Below are 21,920 nucleotides of genomic sequence, written 5' to 3'. Positions count from 1 at the left end.
CCCACTCTGACGGCCTCACGCTTGACCCCATCTTCTCTGCAAGCTACCACGTCTCCTTCAGCCACACCCCTGAACTCCACTGGACCGACCATCACTGCATCCACTTTGCCTTCCAGAAACCCACCACACACTACCGCACCCAACAGATTCCCCGCCGCTGCTAGAGCAAAGTCACTGAAGACCAGCTAACCACCACCCTCGCTCAGAGCCCACCTGCCGAGCCCACCAACCCCGACATCGCCACCCGCAAACTCAGACAGGGGATCGACGACTGCGCCAATACTCTTGCCCGATAAAGAAACCCTCCACCAGACACACCATCAAGAAAGCCAGCTAGTTTACAGAGGACCTCCAGACCTCCAAGAAAACCTGCCGAAAACTAGAAAAGAAATGGCACTGGGAACAGACACTGGACAGTTACGCAGCCCACAAAAATGCCACCCGCAGAAACCATCACCTCATCAGCCAAAAGGGCCTCCTTCAAAGACCGCCTAGACAACAACGCACACAACAGCAAAGAACTCTCCAACATCGTGAAGGAACTATCCAACCCCAGCTTCAACACCAACGACATCCCACCTTCGCAAGACCTGTGCGACTTCCTTACCACCTTCTTCCATCGCAAGATCGCAGACATCAACGACAACTTCAACCTCATGACCGCCTCGACAGCCCCTGAGACCTCCCACCCCACGGCTACCATCTGCACTGATCCCCTGCTCTCCTGGACCAACATAAACAACACCATCAAATCATGGACACTATCCACTCCGGCTCTGCGGCAGACCCATGCTAACATTAAATCTTCAACAAAGCCAGCACCACCATTGCACCCCATCTCTGCAAAGCCATCAACATTTTCTTCAAGACAGAGACCTTCCCGGAGAGCAGGAAGCACGCCAAGATCAACACCTTACTGAAAAAACCCATGGCCGACCCGAAGGACCTCAAGAACTTCCGACCCATCTCCCTGCTTCTGTTCCCGGTGAAGGATATCGAGAAGACCGTCAACAGACAACTGACCCGCTACCTCGTGGAGAACAGCATCCTGGACCTGTCCCAGTCCGGGTTCCGCAGCAACCACAGCACCGAAACCGCCCTCATTGCTGCCAACCATGACATCAGGGCCCTGCTGCACAATGGCAAAACCACTGCCCTCATTCTCCTGGACCTGTCAGCCACCTTTGACGCTGTCTGTCACTGCACCCTACGCACTCGCCTCCACGACAACGGGATCCGAGACAAGGCTCTGGATTGGACCACCTCCTTCCTCTACGGCAGAACCCAGAGCGTCCCCCTTCCCCCTTTCCGCTCCGAAGCCACCGAGATCATCTGCGGCGTATCCCAGGGCTCATCCCTCAGCCCGACATTGTTCAACATCTACATGGCACCGCTCACCCACGTCGCCCGACTTCACAACCTCAACATCATCTCCTACGCCAACGACACCCAGATGATCCTCTCCCTCACCAAGGACCCCCTCACTACTAAAACCAACCTCCACGAAGGAATGAAAGCCGTTTCCGAGTGTATGAAGAACAGCCGCCTGAAGCTGAACTCGGACAAGACAGAAGTTCTCATCCTCGGCTCCACCCCCTCGGCCTGGGACAACTCATGGAGGCCCACCGCACTGGGAACAGCACCAACACCTACCGACAATGCAAGCAACCTGGGGTTCATCCTCGACTGCATGCTCCGCAAGATCTACAGGTGGATCCCTACCGAAAGAAGAAGAATGGTCACCCAGGCCCTCGTTAGCAGCGGGCTGGACTATGGAAACGCCCTCTACGCAGGAGCCTCGGCCAAACTCCTGAAACAACTACAACATCACACCCCACCTGAGAGATCTGCACTGGCTTCCCGTCAATAAAAGGATCACTTTCAAGCTCCTCACCCATGCACATAAGGCACTCCACAACACCGAACCGGCATACCTCAACAGACGACACCTTCTACACATCCTACCAATTTGATATACCAATTAACATGCCCGTGCAATGAATGTTACATCGGCATGACCACCAGGAAGGTGCGAGTGAGGATGCAAGAACACAAGAGCACGTTTCGGTGCAAAAAAGATGTTTCAAAACTGACAAAACATTTCATGCAACACAACCACAGCGAAATGGATTTCACGTGGACTGTTCTTGAGAAACCATTCATTCCCTCACACATAAGTGATATATCCAAATTTCTGTTTTTGAAAGAACAGAAATGGGTTTTCAAATTGCGCACAGACAGGCATGGGCTTAATGATGACATCCCGTGGTTCAATTTACAATGAATACACCACTCATGGACCCTTGAAGTTCTGCAGTTTTTGCACACTACCCTTGAAAGTATGTTGATTCATGCCTTACTTGACCATCCGTGAATAGGTATTGTGCTGAGAATAAGACTGGATAACGGATTTGGCATCATATTATTACTTTATGCTGAATATGCCAATTGGGATCCTACTGACTCTCTTGAGTTTTCCCTACCTCTCAGAATGCAAGTTCTTAGATATGTATCCTGTTATTCTGTTATCGAACTACCAATTGGGAGACCATGACATCATTTGGTAGTTCTTCACCTCCTTTCTCGTTATATTACGGGAGCAAGGCCGTAACCATACTATTCTCTTTGACATAGTCTATATCTAATTTACTAAATAGCCTTACTAAATAGCGAGACTATGCGAGCTATGTGGTGTCACAACAAAGTTACCTCGGCCGGCTGCAGCTCATTTAAAACATCCATCGGACGAGTGACATCCTATTACAGTTCACCTTCTCCTTTACACTAGACTATACGAGTCAAGCAGCGTTTCGAGAAAGTTACCCCGTCTGGCTGCACCCCAACCAAATAAAGTGTGATGTTCTGTCGGTCTGGGCTTAAATACAAAACACATAACAATCGTGTGGCAATATTCGCAATCAAAGAACATCTATTGCGTGAAACGTTCCTTGAACTACATACACCGGGCGAATGACATCATCCGGTAGTTCAATTCCCCCTCTCGCGAGACTACGCGAGGCAAGCAGCGTCTCGGTAAAGCCAACCTCGGCTGGCTGCACCTTAGCTAAAGTTTGGTGCTCTGTTTAGGCTCATATACAAGAATATAACAACGGAGTGTGGTAAAGTTTTTGGAACAAAAGTATGCCTCTGTCATCTATCGGGAGGCTGCTGTGTTGACTTTACTGAACGCTGATTGGCTGCTGCTGAATTAACACAACCAGTTAAATTGTAGCTCTTACAACAGCCCAGTGCCTCCCCCTGACTCAGTCACAGACCGAGACAACGACGGACAGGTTGGCACAGAGTCTACGAGGGCTATACCTTACTTCCCTTTTCCTTCTCTGTTCCCGCTTTTATAGTAATTGAGGAGCGAAAGACAATGACTTCATTGAACACTGTGAGAACTAACTTGTTCAGATACAACTGTGGGACAAGTCTATGCTGTACCACCTAAGACTTAATAGATTGAATGAATCTTACTTTTGCAAGCAGTAGCACTGGGTGTGGCTGTGAGGTGGAGTCCTTACTTTGGGATAGGTTAATACTAGCAGGTTGTGCTCTGCGTGCAAATTATCAGTGAACCCTAGGCACAACCACAGGACAGAGCAGGTCAGAGTAAGCTCTCTCTGCCCTTGATAAGTGCAGGGTTGTTTTGTTCTTGCAGAGCGTGGCCTCACAGTTCCTGAGCCAGGTCCAGGAAGAGGTGAGGTCCTTTCCCCGGGCACACTGGGTGAGTACTTAACATTCTAAAAGACTGTAAAGATTTTAGTATCTAACAGACCTTGTTAGCTTATTTGGGTCCACGTTTGTGTTTGTTTTCAACAGATGTTGTTAATACACCAGGTGCCAAGGAGGAATTCAGGCAGATGAAGGAGAATTATATCCTTTACTGTTGTTGATTCACTTGTGTGTTTTTTATATTTCTAATTATTTTTTCACACATTTAACCACAATTAGGCAGTAGCATCTACGTAGAACAGAGGCCCTGACGATAGGCTGAAACATGTTGGCCCTCTCGCAGCTATTTGTTTAAACTGCGATTACTGTTTTGCACTGTTCTTGTTTTTAAACTGGAAGGGGCTTATGCTTAATAAATAGTCGTTCGGTAAGTTCCCTATCCTTTTTTAATCACCACATTTATAATTTTTTGCACTGCACTCTCCCATCAGATCAACATCATATGGTTCAGTAAAGTGATTGTGGGTCGTTACCCCAAGCCGACCATGGGGGTATGCTGGATGTCTCAATGATCAAGAGACACAATACCCTGGCAGGATTACCAGATGAGAATATTGATCTATACAAGTCATTGATGGGAATCCTCAATGAGGTTGATTGACAATCACAGGTGGCCCATGTTTTGGTGATTTGTTCTGTTAGTCAAATTTGGTAGTCACTTCCTTATGTACTTAATGAGACGTTAACACCTTGGCTGCTGTGACTTTTCCCCTCCTGTGCTGAAATTCCTTGAATACTATAGTTTCATGACGAGCTCAGCTCGTCATAAGCACAGCTCAACTGTGCCTCATGACGAGCTGAGCTCGTCATGAGCATCGAAAGGGTTAAGGTAGCTTGAAAGAGATCCCAACAGGGTTTCTAGTTTAGACCCCTAAGTTTGTTTGTTGTATATGCTGCTCTTTCGGGGGATATAACTTAGGCTGGTCTTTAAATATCCCTTTAGCCCTCCACTATCGTTTTGCTATTTGTGTAAGGACAGAGATATACCTCTCTGAGGGCTCTAATTAGAGAGAAATACATGTCAGGGGTTGCTTTTGATCATGTCAGGTTGGCTTGGATGGTACTTTGCCAAACGTCAAAGCTGTAATGTTGTGCCTGGACTGGTAAAGGGCTTTTAGGGCCAATTTTACAGCTCGGCACGGATAGCAATGTGCTAATCCTACGCTTAATGACTTTGCTGCTGAACTGGCAAAGACAGTGCCCCTTTCGATCTGAGATCCTATGTCTAAAGACTTTGATAATAAAACAGACATTGTAAGTAAGGTTAGGGGTAGGCAAGTGGGGCTATGCCACTGAGAAATCCTTATATGTATCCCATGCAATTTCAGGGCAGAACTGATGGTAGAGTGGTAGTTCATAGGGGTTCTGAGTGCTTTTTCACAATAATGTCAAGACGTCCCAACAATGGTTTGACTGGACGAAACTGCACACGTCACTGCACTTCACATTGTGTACTATTCTTTAATGAAGGTCATAATACTGGGCACCCTCTCCATAACATTAATTCAAGCACTCCACATGGCACACAGACTGATGCTATGCTAAACACTTACAGTTGGAAGTGTTAATGGGAAAGCATCTGGCGCTAATCTTAGCTAAGACTTAGCATGTGTGGGCAATGTAATACAGGCATGTGTACTGCAGTGATCGTCAGGAAGCCAGAAACACTAATCGCTTGTGTTTGTCTTTTCCATTTATGTATGGTCGGGTCCATGGCAGATATCTGGGAAGTGCTCCACACCGCAACAACTGCAACAGGTGGACAGCCAAAGGGACGCGTACGTCAGGTACAGGAATGGCAAGCAACAGCGTCAAGTGTGATGGGCGATCAATCAAGGACTCAGGAGGTGCCAACACTGGGTTGATTGTTTATGGGTGTGTTAACCCTAGATTTGGCTGGCCGCAGTAATGTAGCGGGATGTTGTTTCACATAGGATGGCAGTATGTTCCTTATCAGGAAACTGGATTTCTACAGTAACACCGCCTGTGCTCGCAGGGCCACAGTGGTCGTCATAGTATATTCATAGGTTACCAATTGGTAGGGCGAACGATAGTAATGTGGCAGTGCACAGGGGTGTGCCTGGCCAGCCTGGCCAAACCCAGGAGCAATAGGCCTATGCAACACCTCAGCACCCCTTGTCGGGAAGCTGGACTCTGCCTTTACGGGGGCCAGAGCTCCCAGTTGGCATTTTTGTAGACACAGCACGTTTTGGGACTTCCATATTAAGTAGGTAGACATACGCTGATGGGTAGCCTTTTCAGTTGCACTGACAGTGGGTGGCAGCGTCAGGAGCGCCGTGTGTTATCGGGCGCAGTGTAATGCCAGTCAATTAAACCCATCTGGTGGCCTATGGCGGCACGTTTAATTCCTAGTAACAACAGTCCCTGGATCAGTCAGCCCTAGAATAATTAGCGCACATTTTGGAGGGGGGGGGCTGAATGAACAGGTACACAAGGACGTCTGGGTAGGAAGGGGGTAATCATGTCCGTACTCGGGGTACACCCTGGCGCGGACATTTCGGATCTCCCGAAGTGGGGAAGCAAATCTGTGAGGCCAGATTGTGCCCATGGAAGCAAATACCTAGTAACAACAGTAGTGAAGCTTGTTAATTGTAGACCGTAGCCCAGGGGTGCATCTGGGGGAAGTCGTGCTTCTTGAAACACGGCTTCCGTTGGTACACGTCTGGGGTTGAAACCATTGCAGAGAATTTTCTTGCCCGTCTACGCCCGTCCGCGCCTGGACCGCGCCCAGCGCCAGACCCCCTGCCCCTCGTGCTCCACAGCCCTCCCGCATTACCTATGATGCCGCCACCCTCCTAGCCCTTGACCCCGGTCGCGCCCCCAACTGCGTCCAAGCCGCTCCTGGACGCACCCATGGACCGTTCTCCTGCTTCTCCTGCAAATTTAGCGGCACCGACAACATCTCCGCTACGACCACACCACAGATTCCCGACCCCAACCACCTAGAATGCATCCTTCTCAACACCCGCTCGGTCCACAGGCACGCCATTGACCTTTGGAACCTACTAGACACCATCTCTCCTGACGTCGCCTTCCTAACGGAAACATGGATGAACGCTTCCTCCGCCCCTGACATCGCCATCGCTATCCCTGATGACTATAAGATCACACGCAAGGACCGCACCGACCATACAGGAGGTGGAATCGCTATCGTCCATAAGAAAACAATCCGCATCTCAACCAGCTCTGATGCCAACCTCGCCAACTCCGAACACCTTCACTTCCAGATCCACATCGACCCCAAGACCACACTCAGAGGCACCCTCCTCTACAGACCACCTGGACCACGCGCAAAATTCAGTGAAGACATCACGGACTTCATCACTCCACACGCGCTCCCCTCCAAAGATTACATCCTTCTGGGAGACCTCAACTTCCACCTTGAAAAGATCAACGACCGCAACACCGCCACCCTCTTGGACAACCTCGCCAACCTCGGACTTAAACAACTGGTCACTTCCCCCACCCACATCGCAGGTCACACTCTCGACCCCATCTTCACCTCCAGCAACCATGTCTCCTTCAGCCACACTACGGATCTCCTCTGGACTGACCACAGCTGCGTTCACTTCATCTACAACAAGCCGAAACCCATCAACCACCCCCAACCAACTCTGCAAAGAAACTGGAACAAAATCACCACAGAGCAGATCTCCACATCACTCCTTCAATCCTCCCCAGCCCTCTCTTCTAACGCCAACGAAGCCGCCTCCAACCTCACCGTTTGGTTATCCAACACCGCCGACACCTTAGCACCACTGAAAAAACGTCAACACAAACTTGGCTTCAAGAAGGCCTCATGGTTCAACGACGACCTCAAGAAATCCAAGAAACTGTGCCGCTCCCTTAAAAAGGCCTGGAAAAAAGACCCATCCACCAGCAACAAGGACGCCTTCAAAAGCGCCATCCGTACTCACCACCAACTGATCCGAAAAGCCAAGAAAACAGCATTCAAAGATCGACTTGACAACAACGCCCACAACAGCAAGGAACTTTTCAACATCGTCAAGGAATTTTCCAACCCCTCGGCCAACTCCAACGACATCACCCCCTCTCAAACCCTCTGCGATTCCCTAGCCTCTTTTTTCCACAACAAGATTGCTGACATCCACAACAGCTTTGACAACCAACCCGGAAGGCAACCCACCCTACCATCAGCTGACCATCCTCCCCCCGTTAACACCCTTAACGCCTGGAACCCAATCTCCACTGAGGACACCATCCGCCTGATGAATTCCATCCACTCTGGATCCCCCACAGACCCATGCCCCCACCACATCTTCAACAAACCAGACTCCGTCATAGCTCCGCACCTCCGAGACGTCATCAACTGCTCCTTCAACTCCGCTACCTTCCCAGAAGACTGGAAACACGCTGAACTCACCGCCCTTCTGAAAAAACCAACAGCAGACCCCACCGAACTCAAAAACTACCGCCCCATCTCACTTCTTCCATTCCCGGCCAAAGTCATCGAGAAAGCTGTCAACAACCAGCTCTCCGCCTTCCTCGAAGCCAACAAATCACTCGACCCCTCACAATCTGGCTTCCGAGCCAAACACAGCACTGAGACCGCACTCATCGCAGCAACAGACGACATTCGAACTCTACTGGACAATGGAGACACAGTCGCCCTCATCCTCCTCGACCTCTCTGCAGCCTTCGACACAGTCTGCCACAGCACCCTTTTACAACGCCTCAGAAACATCGGAATCCAAGGAAAGGCACTGGAATGGATCACCTCGTTCCTCACCGGAAGAACCCAGAGAGTCCGCCTCCCACCATTCAAGTCCGAGGCCTCTGAAATCATCTGCGGCGTACCACAAGGATCCTCACTCAGTCCCACCCTCTTCAACGTATACATGAGCCCCCTCGCGGCCATCGCCCGCCAACACAACCTCAACATCATCTCTTACGCGGATGACACTCAACTGATCCTATCTCTCACCAAGGACCCCAGCACCGCCAAAACTAACCTACACGAAGGAATGAAAGAAGTCGCCGAATGGATGAAACAAAGCCGTCTGAAACTGAACTCAGACAAAACAGAAGTCCTCATCTTAGGTAAATCCCCCTCTGCATGGGACGACTCCTGGTGGCCGGAAGCCCTCGGAAATGCACCCATCCCGACAGACCACGCACGGAACCTTGGCGTCATCCTGGATTCTTCACTCTCAATGAACAGACAAGTCAGCGCCGTATCCTCTTCCTGCTTTAACATTCTTCGCATGCTCAGATAAACATTTCGCTGGATCCCCTCCGAAACAAGGAAAACAGTCACCCACGCTCTAGTCACGAGCCGACTGGACTACGGAAACACCCTCTACGCAGGTACCACCGCTAAACTCCAGAAGAAACTACAACGAATCCAAAACGCCTCAGCCAGGCTCATATTAGACATCCCACGCAACAAACACATCTCTGGTCACCTTAAAGACCTCCACTGGCTACCCGTCAATAAGAGGATTACTTTCCGACTGCTTACCCACGCACACAAATCACTCTACGACATCGGACCAGATTGCCTCAACTCTCGACTGTCCTTCCACACCGCCTCCCGCCAACTGCGCTCTTCCAGCCAAGCCTTCGCCACTGTACCTCGCATCAACAAGACCACCATGGGAGGCAGATCCTTCTCATACCTGGCTGCCAAAACATGGAACTCACTCCCCGCTTACCTTCGCCTCACCCAGAATCACCTAGCGTTCAGAAAGCAGCTTAAAACGTGGATATTTGACAAATAATCCACCTCCCCTTCCTAAGCGCCTTGAAACCCTCTGGGTATGTAGTGCGCTATATAAGTGTTATGACTTGACTTGACTTGACTATAGGGAGAAGATATGATCTTGCAACGAGTTGGTAGGGCCCGATAGTTGAACTAAACATATGAGGGCTAGGTGTGAGGATTTAAGGTTAGGGCATAATCTTTTAGTGTAGGAGGGTAGGGGGGCCAGATAGTCGGTCAACGACGGTGGACTGTGGCGGTAAGGTCATGATTGGTGAGCAGTTAATTTAAGGTCCTTAGGGGGGCGGCGCCATTCTCGAATGGGGTCCCCCAAAGGGAGAGACAAGTGGTCTCTCATAGAACTCCAGGGGCAGGTGCAGCCTGTTGGGTACATGGGTGCGGGGGAGACAGTCACGCTTTCTCTAGGCTCTTTGGCCACCCCGCATGTGCACAATGACGCCAGTAAACGGCGCAAAGATGCAAGGGCCCCCTTTAATGGAGTTAATGGAGCGTACGGGATAACTGGGGGACCAAAGTACCCTCACGGTAAGCGGGCCCTGTGCGCATGCGCACTTCGACTGAAGGGCGTGGTTTAAAAGGGCGTAGCGGGTAACCGGGGCGGGGATGTGCCCCCCACCCATGGTAAACAGGCCCTCCTGAGCACGTGCACTCCAACAGGAGGGCGTGGTTAAATAGGGCGTACGGGGGTACCTGGGAAGGGGATGTGCTCCCACGGTAAACGGGCCCTCCTGCGCATGCGACCTCCTTCAGGAGGGCGTGGTTTAGTGATAAGGATCTGACACCAGTTATTGACCTTGCCGTAGGCCCAAATAGGTACGCAGAAAATTAACTATTGTATAATGTGAATTGATATGTTAGTTTCGGATAGGAAATACCTTGTACTAGAAATATGTTAAGGTTAGCCATCTGAATATCTGTATATATCAATTGTAGCATTTTCTGCGTAGTTGTGTAAATATTGTTTATTTCAAATTTAGATTTATTTTGTATATTTTAATAAATACGGCCTCGGGGTCAAAAGATCCCCCGCCTTCCAAAGAAAGCCCTCTCACGTCCTGTTAATAATGTTATGTTGGTTAACGAAAGGGTGGGGGTCCTCCGGCAGTCCCTGGCCATAACACAAAACCGCATGCACCCGGGTTACCACTACTGGACACCCCCAGAGAGCACACAACCGTCACGTTGTTGGAGTTTCACCATTGGGAAGAGGGGGTGATGAAACTTGTATTGTGAAGGTGCCCTGATACCATTTGCCTCCCTAGTTGAAGAGGATGTAATCCTACTAGGCCAATTCCTATTACCCAGAGTAGTCATAGCAGCATTGAGCGAACATTGGGGCGACATTCCTCAGGAACCTCCGATGCATTCAATGATGCAATAACTACATGTTATGGGCCAAGGCCGGCACCTCACCAAATGGTTTGCACATCTCCTAAGCATCACACAGCGATACCAATTGATAGAGCTGGGAGGGGGATCTTCAGCGCCCTTACAAAAACACGGAGTGGGCCACTGTATTGGAAGGTCCTATTAGCATACAGCGGAATATGCGCTTCCAATTAATACACTATTACATTAACCCAAAAAGCATATCTCACTGAGGCCAAAAATAATAAATGCTTCAACTGCACGGGCGTTGGATGCCCACGGTGCAACACCATAGACGCGGATTTACTACACATGCTGTGGAGCTGTCAACGAGTTGGAGAATACTGGATTGTGGTAACTGATACCCTGACCCGCTGCACGGAACGCGAGGTGCCCCCAGAGTGGAAAACAGGCATCCTACACTAACACATCTATCACAGGAACAAAAGTCAAAGAGTGAACTCACGCATCAGGCAAAACAGCTAACCACAAAAAGGTGGAAGTCCTCTTTACCCTCCAAGGCACTGGCCTGGAAGCGCCCCCTGCAGGTATGGGCTAAGGCAGAAAATTGTGCGCTACATAGAGAGGACACACTAAGCCTGCGTAAAATTCCAATTGCAACACACTGGGACACGACTTTATGTGACTTACAGAGACAAGATGCTGTTTGATGGCACGTTGGCACTCATAACCAACACACAACGAGAAGTAGATGACATGAATCAATACCCAAGGTGAAAGGTTGAGACCCGCAGCCAGATGACATCAGACGTGGACCTGGCACCAAGTGCTTGTAGACTGCGACGGGGAGGCGAATGTGCGACCATTGATATGGGGAACGGAATAGCTGCTCCAGTTCGAATTACAAAACGTATTGTTGTCATAGTTTTGTTTAAGTTGTCCCGAGCGTTTCTACCCACCTCCCGAGTTAGCAGATTAAACCACAACACACGCACTACCACAATACCGATAGAAAACCCCACAGCTGATTCTCACCTGACAACAAGGATGGGACTCAAAGAACTACACGTGCTGAACCATAATGACAAAGTATTCGATATGAATGATCTAAACATTATGTGAACATTGAATCCATGTAAGAGTCGAATCTATATGCAACAAAGAGTGGATGTAACCTAAACAACTGGAAAATTGTAATATGAATGACTGCTTTGTTCACTTTTGAAACCAATAAAGCAGATTCAAACAAAAATGAGGAACAACAGATGCCCTCACTGCAACTAGGAGACAAAATGTCCTCCCACATGTTAGTATTAATGTATGGTGCATTATTGCATCTGCATACAGCTGATGACATAGCCCATTGTCATCAGCTACGTGTAGATTTGTTTCTGTATTTTGTCAACCTCACACTGCATGGAAGGCACTGACATACCCAGTTTGAGCAAAAAGCTGTTGTTTGATTTGTCATGATTGTATTATGTTAGTCCTGAGTATGTAGGCAGATACCACAAAATATGGTTCCTGTAATGTGATGCCTCTCAACACTGCCGCCCACTCAGATTCCAAGTAATACTAAACATGAGCAAGTCAAAGCAACGGCTTGCCTGAAGCTGATATGACCATAAACTATGATGCTTTGCAAATGCATGTTTTATTGCAACAATTATTTAAAAATACATTATGCAAATGTGAATGCAAGCATGAAGGTCTGCCACCTGTCACAAGCCTCCATCCTTTCATTCACTGGATTCACAAACAAAATACTAGGCTTATGAATATTAAAGGGCAGAAGTTCTGTGAATCTTCCCGAATGCCGGTATAGTTATGTTACGGATGTGTACATCCCGGTGCAGTGTATACCAAATATCAGGTGGCATCGCACTTGCTGCGACATGTGACTAGTACATCAGGCCCTTATTTACATGCATACAGGTCTTTATATAAATTTTTATGCAAATTCTTCAAACACCCCAAAGTTATAAACATACTGAGACCGGCCAACTTTGAAAATTATGTTACCACTTGAGAGGAAATGTTGCCAGCGTGCTGGGGAGGTTTTAAAACCCCTGATAAGATGTTGGACTGCCAGAGTTCCAGAACACGAGCAGGAAACCTCTGCCTGAAAGGGTTTCAATGCTCAGTTTGTGTGAGTGATGTCGGCTCTTCGCTGTATGACTAAAGTTGATGGTATACAACGTTTAGCACGCATTTTTTACCACGCACTACCATTACAACGCAGGCATTACCACGCATACCATTACAACGCATTGCGCTGGGGGGCGCTCTAGGATAGGGAATAAGTTTAATTTTATATCCAACACCTTCCCTAGTGTCCACGGGGACTGGAGTTGGAGTATAAAATTATACTTACCACTATCCAGCACCTCAAAGCGCTATGCGTTGTAACGGTATTCGTTGTAAATACCGCGTTGTAAAGGTATGCGTGGTAATAGTATGCGTGCTAACGTCATACATCCAAAGTTGATACTGTGTGATATGGGGTGCCAGTGCCTTCATGTGAATTGATGCCACTAGCCCCTAAAACACTTTTCTCTAGAGCCAGTTATCTCCACGCAGTATTAGCGGACCGGAAACCCCCCCCTGCCCTCTTACAAGCATCAAGAGCCGAGCGAAACCTCTTTAACCCCTTTGCTGCGGCGGCTATTCCGCTGCAGCGCTAAGGGGGAGGCGGGCCGCGCCGCGGTCCCGTGCTCGTGACGGAACCGCTCCGTCACGGCCCGCGGGTGAGCTGTGCTTGTGACGGAACGGTTCCGTCACGGCCCCGCCCTCTCTTCAGAACGTCAGCGCAGATGCGGAATTCGCGCCGCGCAGGCACGGCGAGCGGGCCGTGACAGAACCGTTCCGTCATCAGCACAGCCCACCGAGGCTGAGTTTGAGGGGGTTTATTGCTATCCAGTGTTGGACCTCTTTGAGAGTGTTGTTTAGTCTCTGAATATCTTCAAAGGAAGAGATTTCCAGATAGATCTGGATGTCGTCTGCATAGAGATGGAAGGTGATGTTGGCTTTTTTAAGTATGGAGGTGAGGAGTTCCATATAAATGTTGAACAGTTGAGGGGAGAGCACTGATCCTTGTGGAACACCTCTGTTGACGGAGTCTGAGTCGAATGTGAAGGATTTGAGTTTTATTTTTTGGGAGCGGTTTTGAAACAAGGAGGAGAACCATTGTAAGACCACCTCGTCAGCACCTGCTCTGTCTTGCAGAGCCTTGAGGAGTAGATTGTGAGGCACATTTATGTTCTATACTACTTTGATTCAGATCTGGGGCTACACAAAACCAAGATCTCTTCAACAAATACTTTAACCTCCAGAGCTATCTCACCAATTATTATTTACTGATATTTACTGGGCATTTCTGCAAAAGATGTCTTAATCCCATAAAATATTTGAAAACGCAGACTTTGCAACCCTAAAGCAAAATGTGTTAAATCTCATAATGCGCTTAATGCACCCATGAGATACGAATGTGTGGGATCTTATCGGATGTTACTTCTCGTGATATCACTTAGTGTGATGCCACACATTGTGACATCGTGGGCTATGATGGCAAGCGCCATGATGTCACTTGCATACTAACTAACTAGGTTATCCCCCCCCCTCCCCCCCCCCACCCCCAATGTGCTGAAGCTGCAAGAAACTCCATAGCTTCAAGGCTTTCCATTTTAGGAAGGAATAATTTTACCAAAACACGAAACCTGCTTTGACAACTTTTTTTCTAACAACTACCACCCAATAATATCAAGAGTAAAAAAATAAAATGTACATATTTTTCCCTTTAATGAGTCAGCAAAAGTAACACACTGCGTCCACCATGGAAAAAGACACTATAAAAACACAGGGAAGGCATTTCCATGCTTTCTCACCCACATGCACTGCACAGGTCTGCCCCTCGCCTTCAGGTAACTTCACATGTGGTGTCCTTCCAACTCTCACCCACATCGAAAAACGGGACCGGAGAGATATATTACACACGCACCTTGAAGTTTAAGGCACCCTGAAGTTAATTTAACAAATATGAGGTTGGCTGCACCCCACCAGGAACGCATTTGTCTGTGCACAAACCCTCTGTGGCATAAACTTCAACAAACAGTTCCTACTGCTGCTGTATAGCCTGAACATAGAGGACATTAATTCACTTTCTTAAATTAAGGCAGGGGGCGTTCTTCTCACCAGCAGTGATGGGTCTCTCTCGATCAGATTCTCAACCTACTCATGGGAAGGCTGGGGCTAAGCCATGCTTGCGGGGCCACAGCAGCACACAGGCCAGGCCCAGTGCAGGCAGGCTGGTCTCCGAGTACGACTGACACTGCATGTGCATGAGTAGTATTCCATTCCCTCGGTCCGTCCAGAAAGTGAGTATCCAGTCGGGGTCTCAAAGCGGGAAGACTCCGAGTAAATTGAGGGACAATACTGTGTTGCAGCAGTAGTAAATTGACCATCAGAGCAGCTGACACACACAGTGCATCCCCTGCGTGCCGAGAGAGAGTGTGGTGTGCGTCACCGCTTGCCTAAAAGCACAGTGCGGGTGCTGGCCAAAAATGTTGCCCAGGGCCGTCATTGGTAACGCTTTCGCACGCTACAAGACTGACGGCCCTGGAGATCCACATACACCGGTATCGCCGGCCCACACTACATACCACTATGCTAGGGTGAGCAGCATGTGCAAGCAGGTGTGCTTGCACTTACATACACATGTGCTGCTGCCCGTCGGCCGCCACACGTATGGGGGTTGGGGGCTGGTGGCGTGTACATAAGCCTATACATACTTCATCATCGACACCGCCAGGCACACAGGCTGGTCCTCCAATCAAACCTCAGCAACCAGCGCGCTTTGCGTGCTCATTCGCCAATCTGGACCTTGCCAAACACAATGCGCAGCTGTGATAGGCACGCCACGGACTCGTGGTTGGCGCCGCTCCAGCCAATATTTTGCGCACACTGGGCTTATATCTGCCCAAAAAGTACCCCCTGCCAAGTATGGGTTTTCCCCACACAAATGGGAAAAATTTCACTCATTTGTGTGGGAAACACTGACAATGAGAGGAGTGGGAGACAAGACTTTACCATTCCAATCCCCTATAAAAAAAGACCAAAACATTCGAATAAACAACCAAAAAGAAGCCCAACTGACGGTGAACCTGAAGAGTGCAAAAAGGCTGAATACATACTGTCAACGGAGGTGCAGGTGGCATGGCGCGGGAGGCAGCACTAACACAACTGTGCCATTTAGAGAAGGTAGGAGGGAGGAATCCTATATTTACATATAAACAGCTATGGCACCAAAGCTGAACACAGGAAAACAGTGACAGCCCAGTAAGCCAAGAAAAACATAATCCCCCAAAGAACACATAAAGAACCATAGCGGAATGAGATAGTACTTAATCCCTGCTGCGTGGGAGGAACAGAAGGGAAAAAGGCGGGACCAAGAAGAAGGACTGACCACTAGCAACCACAGATATTTCAAGGACATTGAAACAAACAAATCAAAAGCAGGGGGGTGGCTTTAAACTAGGGGTGGGTGGAAATTGCGTAGTCGCGCTACTCCAAACTCTGCGAAACGGTAAAAAATCTCCACAAGCACGCAAAAGTTCAGCGAACACGCAGAATTGCTTGTTCCGCCCGTTCAAGATGTTTTTTTCCTGTTCGCGAACGCTGTTTGCGTGCTCGGGAGCACATATCTTGTGAACAAGCATTTTGAAAGCGCGAACAAGCAAAAAATTACACGAATCCGCAGATCGCGGAATTTTTGGCAATTCCGCGTTCTCCGCGGAATGCGAAATTACCCAAATTCCGCAAATTCTGCAAGCCGAACGGAATTTACAGCCCAGGCCAACTTTAAACCCACATGAGATATTACAACAGGTCTTGAATGCTCATACTAAAAATGGCCCACACATTGACCTGTCAGACCAGCCCATCGAGCATTGCCTGATTGCACTTTAGGCCAGTCTGACCCTAGTTTAAGACAGTGGCATTATCTGCACAGAGACCAGCTTGCATGCCCAGCTAACTATAAATGAAAATATATTCTCTTCACAGTGAAGACTGATGGGTAATCATGTTAGTAAAAAGAGAATTGCAAAGGGGTGCAATACTGCTATGTTTTTCAAAACGCCTCAATCAGCTTTAATGTGAATCTGGCCCTAGATATTGGAAGGTAAAGCTATCAGCAACTTCAGTTGCCCTCATGGCATTACAGATTCAATAATGGGGGCTAATAACTTTGCTGACGGCCGCTGAATAATCCATAGAACTTCCAATGCACTTATCGATAATAATACGAAGTGCTGATATGTAGACCGGAAGATTTTGCGCACAAGCATGACTGTTCTTTAAGCAGAATTTCCAATGTATCTACTTAGGGTTGAAAATGCCCAAGTAATGACTTTGATTCTAGTAAGGCTATTTGCTTTTAATGTTGGGGATCATCACTTGCACGTTTTTGTGCAGTGGGAGAAGTCTGTTTCCCTTCATGTGTAGTGATTGCACCAAGGAGATGAACATTGCTTGAAATGGGGGAGAGGAACTTTCACCATTAAGAGTTCTCACTTATTGAGCTTGAAGGTTCATAATGAACGGGATCTTGGCAGGTGCCATGCTCTCTGTACCCCTGCATCATTCACTCTCCATTTTTTACACATATGGACACAGTTGTCCAGGGGCGTAGGTTAATCAGCAAGATTGGGTAAGGGGGGCGTGCCTCAGATTTCCCAACAATCGCGCTGGCATATATTGTTAAAATACATTATATGGAGGCAGGGCTCATGAGAGGGGCTTAAGGGGCAGGGGAAAGGGAGAGAATGCAGATTGGCAGGGGTACTAAGTAAAGGATAACATAGTATTTTGTAAACTTACGAACAATGTTGTAGCCTTTCAAAACAAAGAAAGGGAGAGTGTGTGTTCGGTTTTGTCTGTGTGTATATAGGGGAAACCTGACAGACACCTTACCATCCCCCACTGAAAGCACTTGTGCCCAACTATTTACCAGAAAATACATTGATTAGGGGGTTGTAACTCCCCAAACAACCCCCCTGAAGCTACTCCCCTGCAGTTGCCCTCAGAATCTTCAAAAAGTTGTCTGGGTCTGAAATAGTGATCTGCAGCTCAGACATCCACTTCTATGTCCCCTGCCCTAGTAGTAATATAAAGTGAGTACAAAAAGCAAACAGTCATCTTTTTATATTTTTGCAATGTAAGCACAAGTAGTTGAAAAAGAAAGTGCGCTACCTGTCACCAGCATCAACCAGGGCATCAGCAGCAAGAAGAAGCTATGAATACTGATGCCCTCATGAAGAATCCCCATGATATTCTCAGCATTGAACAAAGTGACATACAGAAGCCCGGCCCAGCAGTAGATTAGGAAGCCAATCAGGTACCGGTAGTTGGCATGCCCCTGGCATCGGCCCAGTAGCACACAATGGTGGTCTCTCCGTAGGATGCAAACATTGCAGTCGTAGCAGTGCTTGCAGCGTGGTGGCACATGAGTCTCACAGGAGTAGCAAAATCTGGAAAAGAAACATCTGATCAGACGTGCGTTCTAGAGTGAAAGAGGATCATCACTCAAAAAACGTCACAAGAAATCAAAGCTGGTGACTGATAAAAATACTAATATAAAAACAATCAAAGCATATGAAAGCAACAAACACATGCAGACATTTGAAATATAAAACTCTAATAAATATATATACCCTTCTTTAGAAATCTATTATGATGTTCCTTAAAAAACTTTATTTTAAAAGGCACTTTTGTTATATTCTTCATCATAACATTTGTAAACAATATCACACTGTTGAGCTATTTTCTCTGGGAAGACTCCAATGCCTACATTTTAGCTTATTTCACAATAGGCGAATCAGTACTTCTACAAAGGCCAGTCAGAAGCCCCCCCCCCCCCCCCCCACCCACACTTTATGTGCCACGTGGCTCACCTTTAGAAGCGCTTGTAAAGCCTACTAGGTTAACATCATCAGAGGTACAAATGTAAGGTGCAGAAATGATTATGAATGATTATGATTTATAAACAATACTCAAAGCATTAACATATTTCTTTTTAAATAAAATGCAAATGTACTAGTAAAGACTCACAAAATATTGCGAAAGAAAAAACGGAGTAAAAGACATATATAATAATAATAATACTATCTGAGTTTATAAAGCGAGCGGCTACCTCATCAGAGGAGTCCCAGCGCTATGTTACAGATTCGCTGTGAGGGGTAAAAGAGGGTCGATCTAAGGCAGGCCACAGAGCCAGGTTTTTAAGGCCTTATTAAAGGCCTGTTCTGACTCCATCATGCGGAGGTGGAGGGGCATAGCATTCCAAAGTTTTGCAGTTTTCACCGTGAACGCTCTGCCCCCTATCCTGGCCTTAAAAAAGAGGGGAACCCTGAGCAGTAAGTACCAGGTGGTTTGATCTCATGGCCCAGTCATGTTGGTATATTTGCAATTTCTGCCTCATGTATCCCGGGCCCTGATCACTGGTGGCTCTGTAGGCCAAGGTGAGTGCCTTGAGCTCGATCCTCCTATTGACAGATAGCTAATGGAGGCGCCATAAATGAGGGGAAATATTATGGCGAAACTGCACTTTCTTAATTAATCTGGCCACTGTGTTTTGAATCATCTGCAGCCTGTGAACCAGGTAAGTTGGAAGCCCTAGGTAAAGGCTATTAGAATAGACCCGCTGGGAAGTCACCAGTACATGGACCGTAGTCTTCCAGCAGTCCTCCGGCAGGAAGTGAAGACATTTCCTCATCACTCTTAACTTTAAGAAGCATATAGAGGAGATATGGCGCACCTGGTTCTTACAGGAGAGGTTGTTATCCAATTTGAACCCCAGGTTTCCGGGCGAGTCAACCGGGATAAGTGGTGGGGGATAGGTGGTGGGTTCAGCTCTGAGGGCCACCACAGAATAGAGGGTAGTGGTGCCGCCTGGCTGAAGAATAAGACCTCAGTTTTCTCAGTATTTAGCTTCAAGCAATTCTCAATCATCCAGGCCAAGACGTTTTTCATGCATTGCTTAAAATTGAGAAAGGCAGCCTCCGAGTGTTCTTTAAAAGAGAACACCAGCCTCACACCCCATGTCTCAACCAAGGTCACCAGGGGGGCCAGGTATACATTAAAATGAAGCGGGCTCAGAACTGAACCCTGCAGATGAGGGGTTTCTCCGAGGATTTTAACGGTGTAGAAATACCTGCTATGAATGATTCTCCATGAACGATTGGAGCCAGACAGGGCCGTACCCAACACTCTTACCTGTCCCAGTCTCTCCAGTAGGATCGGGTGGGCCACAGTAGCGAAAGCTGTAGACAGGTCAAGCAACACCATCATAGCGGAGGCGCCCTAGTCCACAGGTTTGCAAATGGTTTCAGAGACTTCCAGAGCAGTCTCTGTACTGTACCCTGCTGTAAAACCCGATTGCGAGTCATGGAAGCAACCATTTGATTCAAGGAATTCAGCCAGTTGCTTCTGAACTTCCTTTTCCAGGATTTTCGCTGGAGCAGACAGCAGAGAGATATGCCTGAAATTATTGTGCTCTGCAGGATCGGCATCTGGTTTCTTGAGCAGAAGCAGCAAGAAAGCTTGTTTCCAGGCGGCTGGGTCAATACAAGATGTCAGGGAGGAGTTCCAGATCTTGTTCAAAAGCGGATTAAGCCAAGAGGCCAATAGTTTAAAGAACCGAGATGAGCCAGACTTGCAATTATACAGTTCCTTGAGTGACACCTCGGATGGCAACGGGTGGAATTCAGACCAGGAGCCGGCGCCGGGGGGGGGGGGGGGGGGGGGGATAGGGGTAAGGCTCTGCAGGTGAAAGGTGGGGGGGGGGGTCGATAGAGGAAAGACGGAGTAGATCATTTGTATCTTATCCTCAAAATAGTCTGACAGGTCAGCACAGAGGGTAGGAGATGGCACAACTGTGCTGTCCAGGGCAATAGGATTAGTGATGCTTTGGACTATTTTTAACATTTCTCTGGCTGAGTTGTCAGCTAAAGCAACCACTTAAAATGCAAGAGGTGCTTGCTTACATCTGAAAATGCCTCTTCAGTCACCGTTGAGTTTGGGCGCTCAATACATCTTCATAAATGAGCTCCGACACTCATCATTGAACCTAAGCATTTAGTAATCCATCCAGTATCTACCCATCCTCAAAAAACAAACACAAACGTTTAACAACCACATGAAGGATAAATTATAAGAAAAGAAGTCGAAAAACAAAACATGCTGCTGTTTAAACATTATTGTATAAATAAAAAAGCTGAAAATATATTTTACACAGTCTATTGTTTTAAACATACCTCACACATTTCGAAGCAACATGTTTGCTATCTTACAACAATAAACAATCGTTCTTACAACAATAAACAATTGTACACTATGGACAATACCATTTCAAGAAGCAGTTGCTGTATGGTACAGGGTCCAGCACAATGCAGATGAAATGCAGAAAAAGGAGGGCCCAGTAGAACTGTCTGGGGCGCTGCAGGATATGCTGAAAAAAAGTAATAATAAAACAGAAAAAGTAGGAAAGGAAAGAAATGTCTGAGACCTATAAAAAGAGAAAACAGAACACTAAAGTGTAGTAGCGCGCTCTAGTGTATGCACGTCACTTGGGCCACGTGACGTGCCACGCCCGCGCAAGGCTACACGCGCTGCGTAAAGGTCTTGGCGCGCAGAGCCGTTAATCGGCAGTTGAGGCTCGGCGCTCTTTAGAGATAGACGTATCTAATAAAGTAAGGTTGACTACAAACAAGGTTGCAGCGTCATCTTTGCTGGGGATACCGATAACATTACAATGGCGACGAGGGTGGGATAGCCGATCCCCACCCCCACAGTGAACACCGACGGCAACCACCTAGCAAGCACCCTGAAGAGCGCGGCAGAGCCAAACAACCTGAGGTTCCCCAGAGGTCGAAACTGCGCAAGCTGAGGAAGGCACGGCGAGCAGTAAGCCAAACAAGGTTAGCGTCCACCTGGTCAAAGAAACGAGCTGGATACCCTGATAAAGAGCGAGGGGGCTGACGCAGGTGGTCCCCAGGACCACGCATATAAGGCATAACGAGACAGCGCGCCGGGA

At 47.9% G+C, this 21,920-nt stretch overlaps 1 protein-coding gene across 1 annotated transcript in view; it reads right to left on the bottom strand.

Moving 5' to 3' along the window:
* LOC147692002 (putative palmitoyltransferase ZDHHC24) overlaps nt 1–21,920 on the bottom strand; it is a 276,526-nt gene that overhangs the window by 24,914 nt on the left and 229,692 nt on the right. Inside the window, exon 3 of the mRNA XM_086936714.1 lies at nt 18,080–18,357. Coding sequence (XP_086792840.1) covers nt 18,080–18,357 — 278 coding nt within the window. The remainder of the gene's footprint in view (nt 1–18,079; nt 18,358–21,920) is intronic.

This window comes from Lissotriton vulgaris, chromosome 9, assembly GCF_964263255.1.
Source record: "Lissotriton vulgaris chromosome 9, aLisVul1.2, whole genome shotgun sequence".
Classification (NCBI taxonomy): Eukaryota; Metazoa; Chordata; class Amphibia; order Caudata; family Salamandridae; genus Lissotriton; species Lissotriton vulgaris.
The sequence above is the reverse complement of the archived record's forward strand: the minus strand, read 5'-3'. Positions and strand labels throughout refer to the sequence as shown.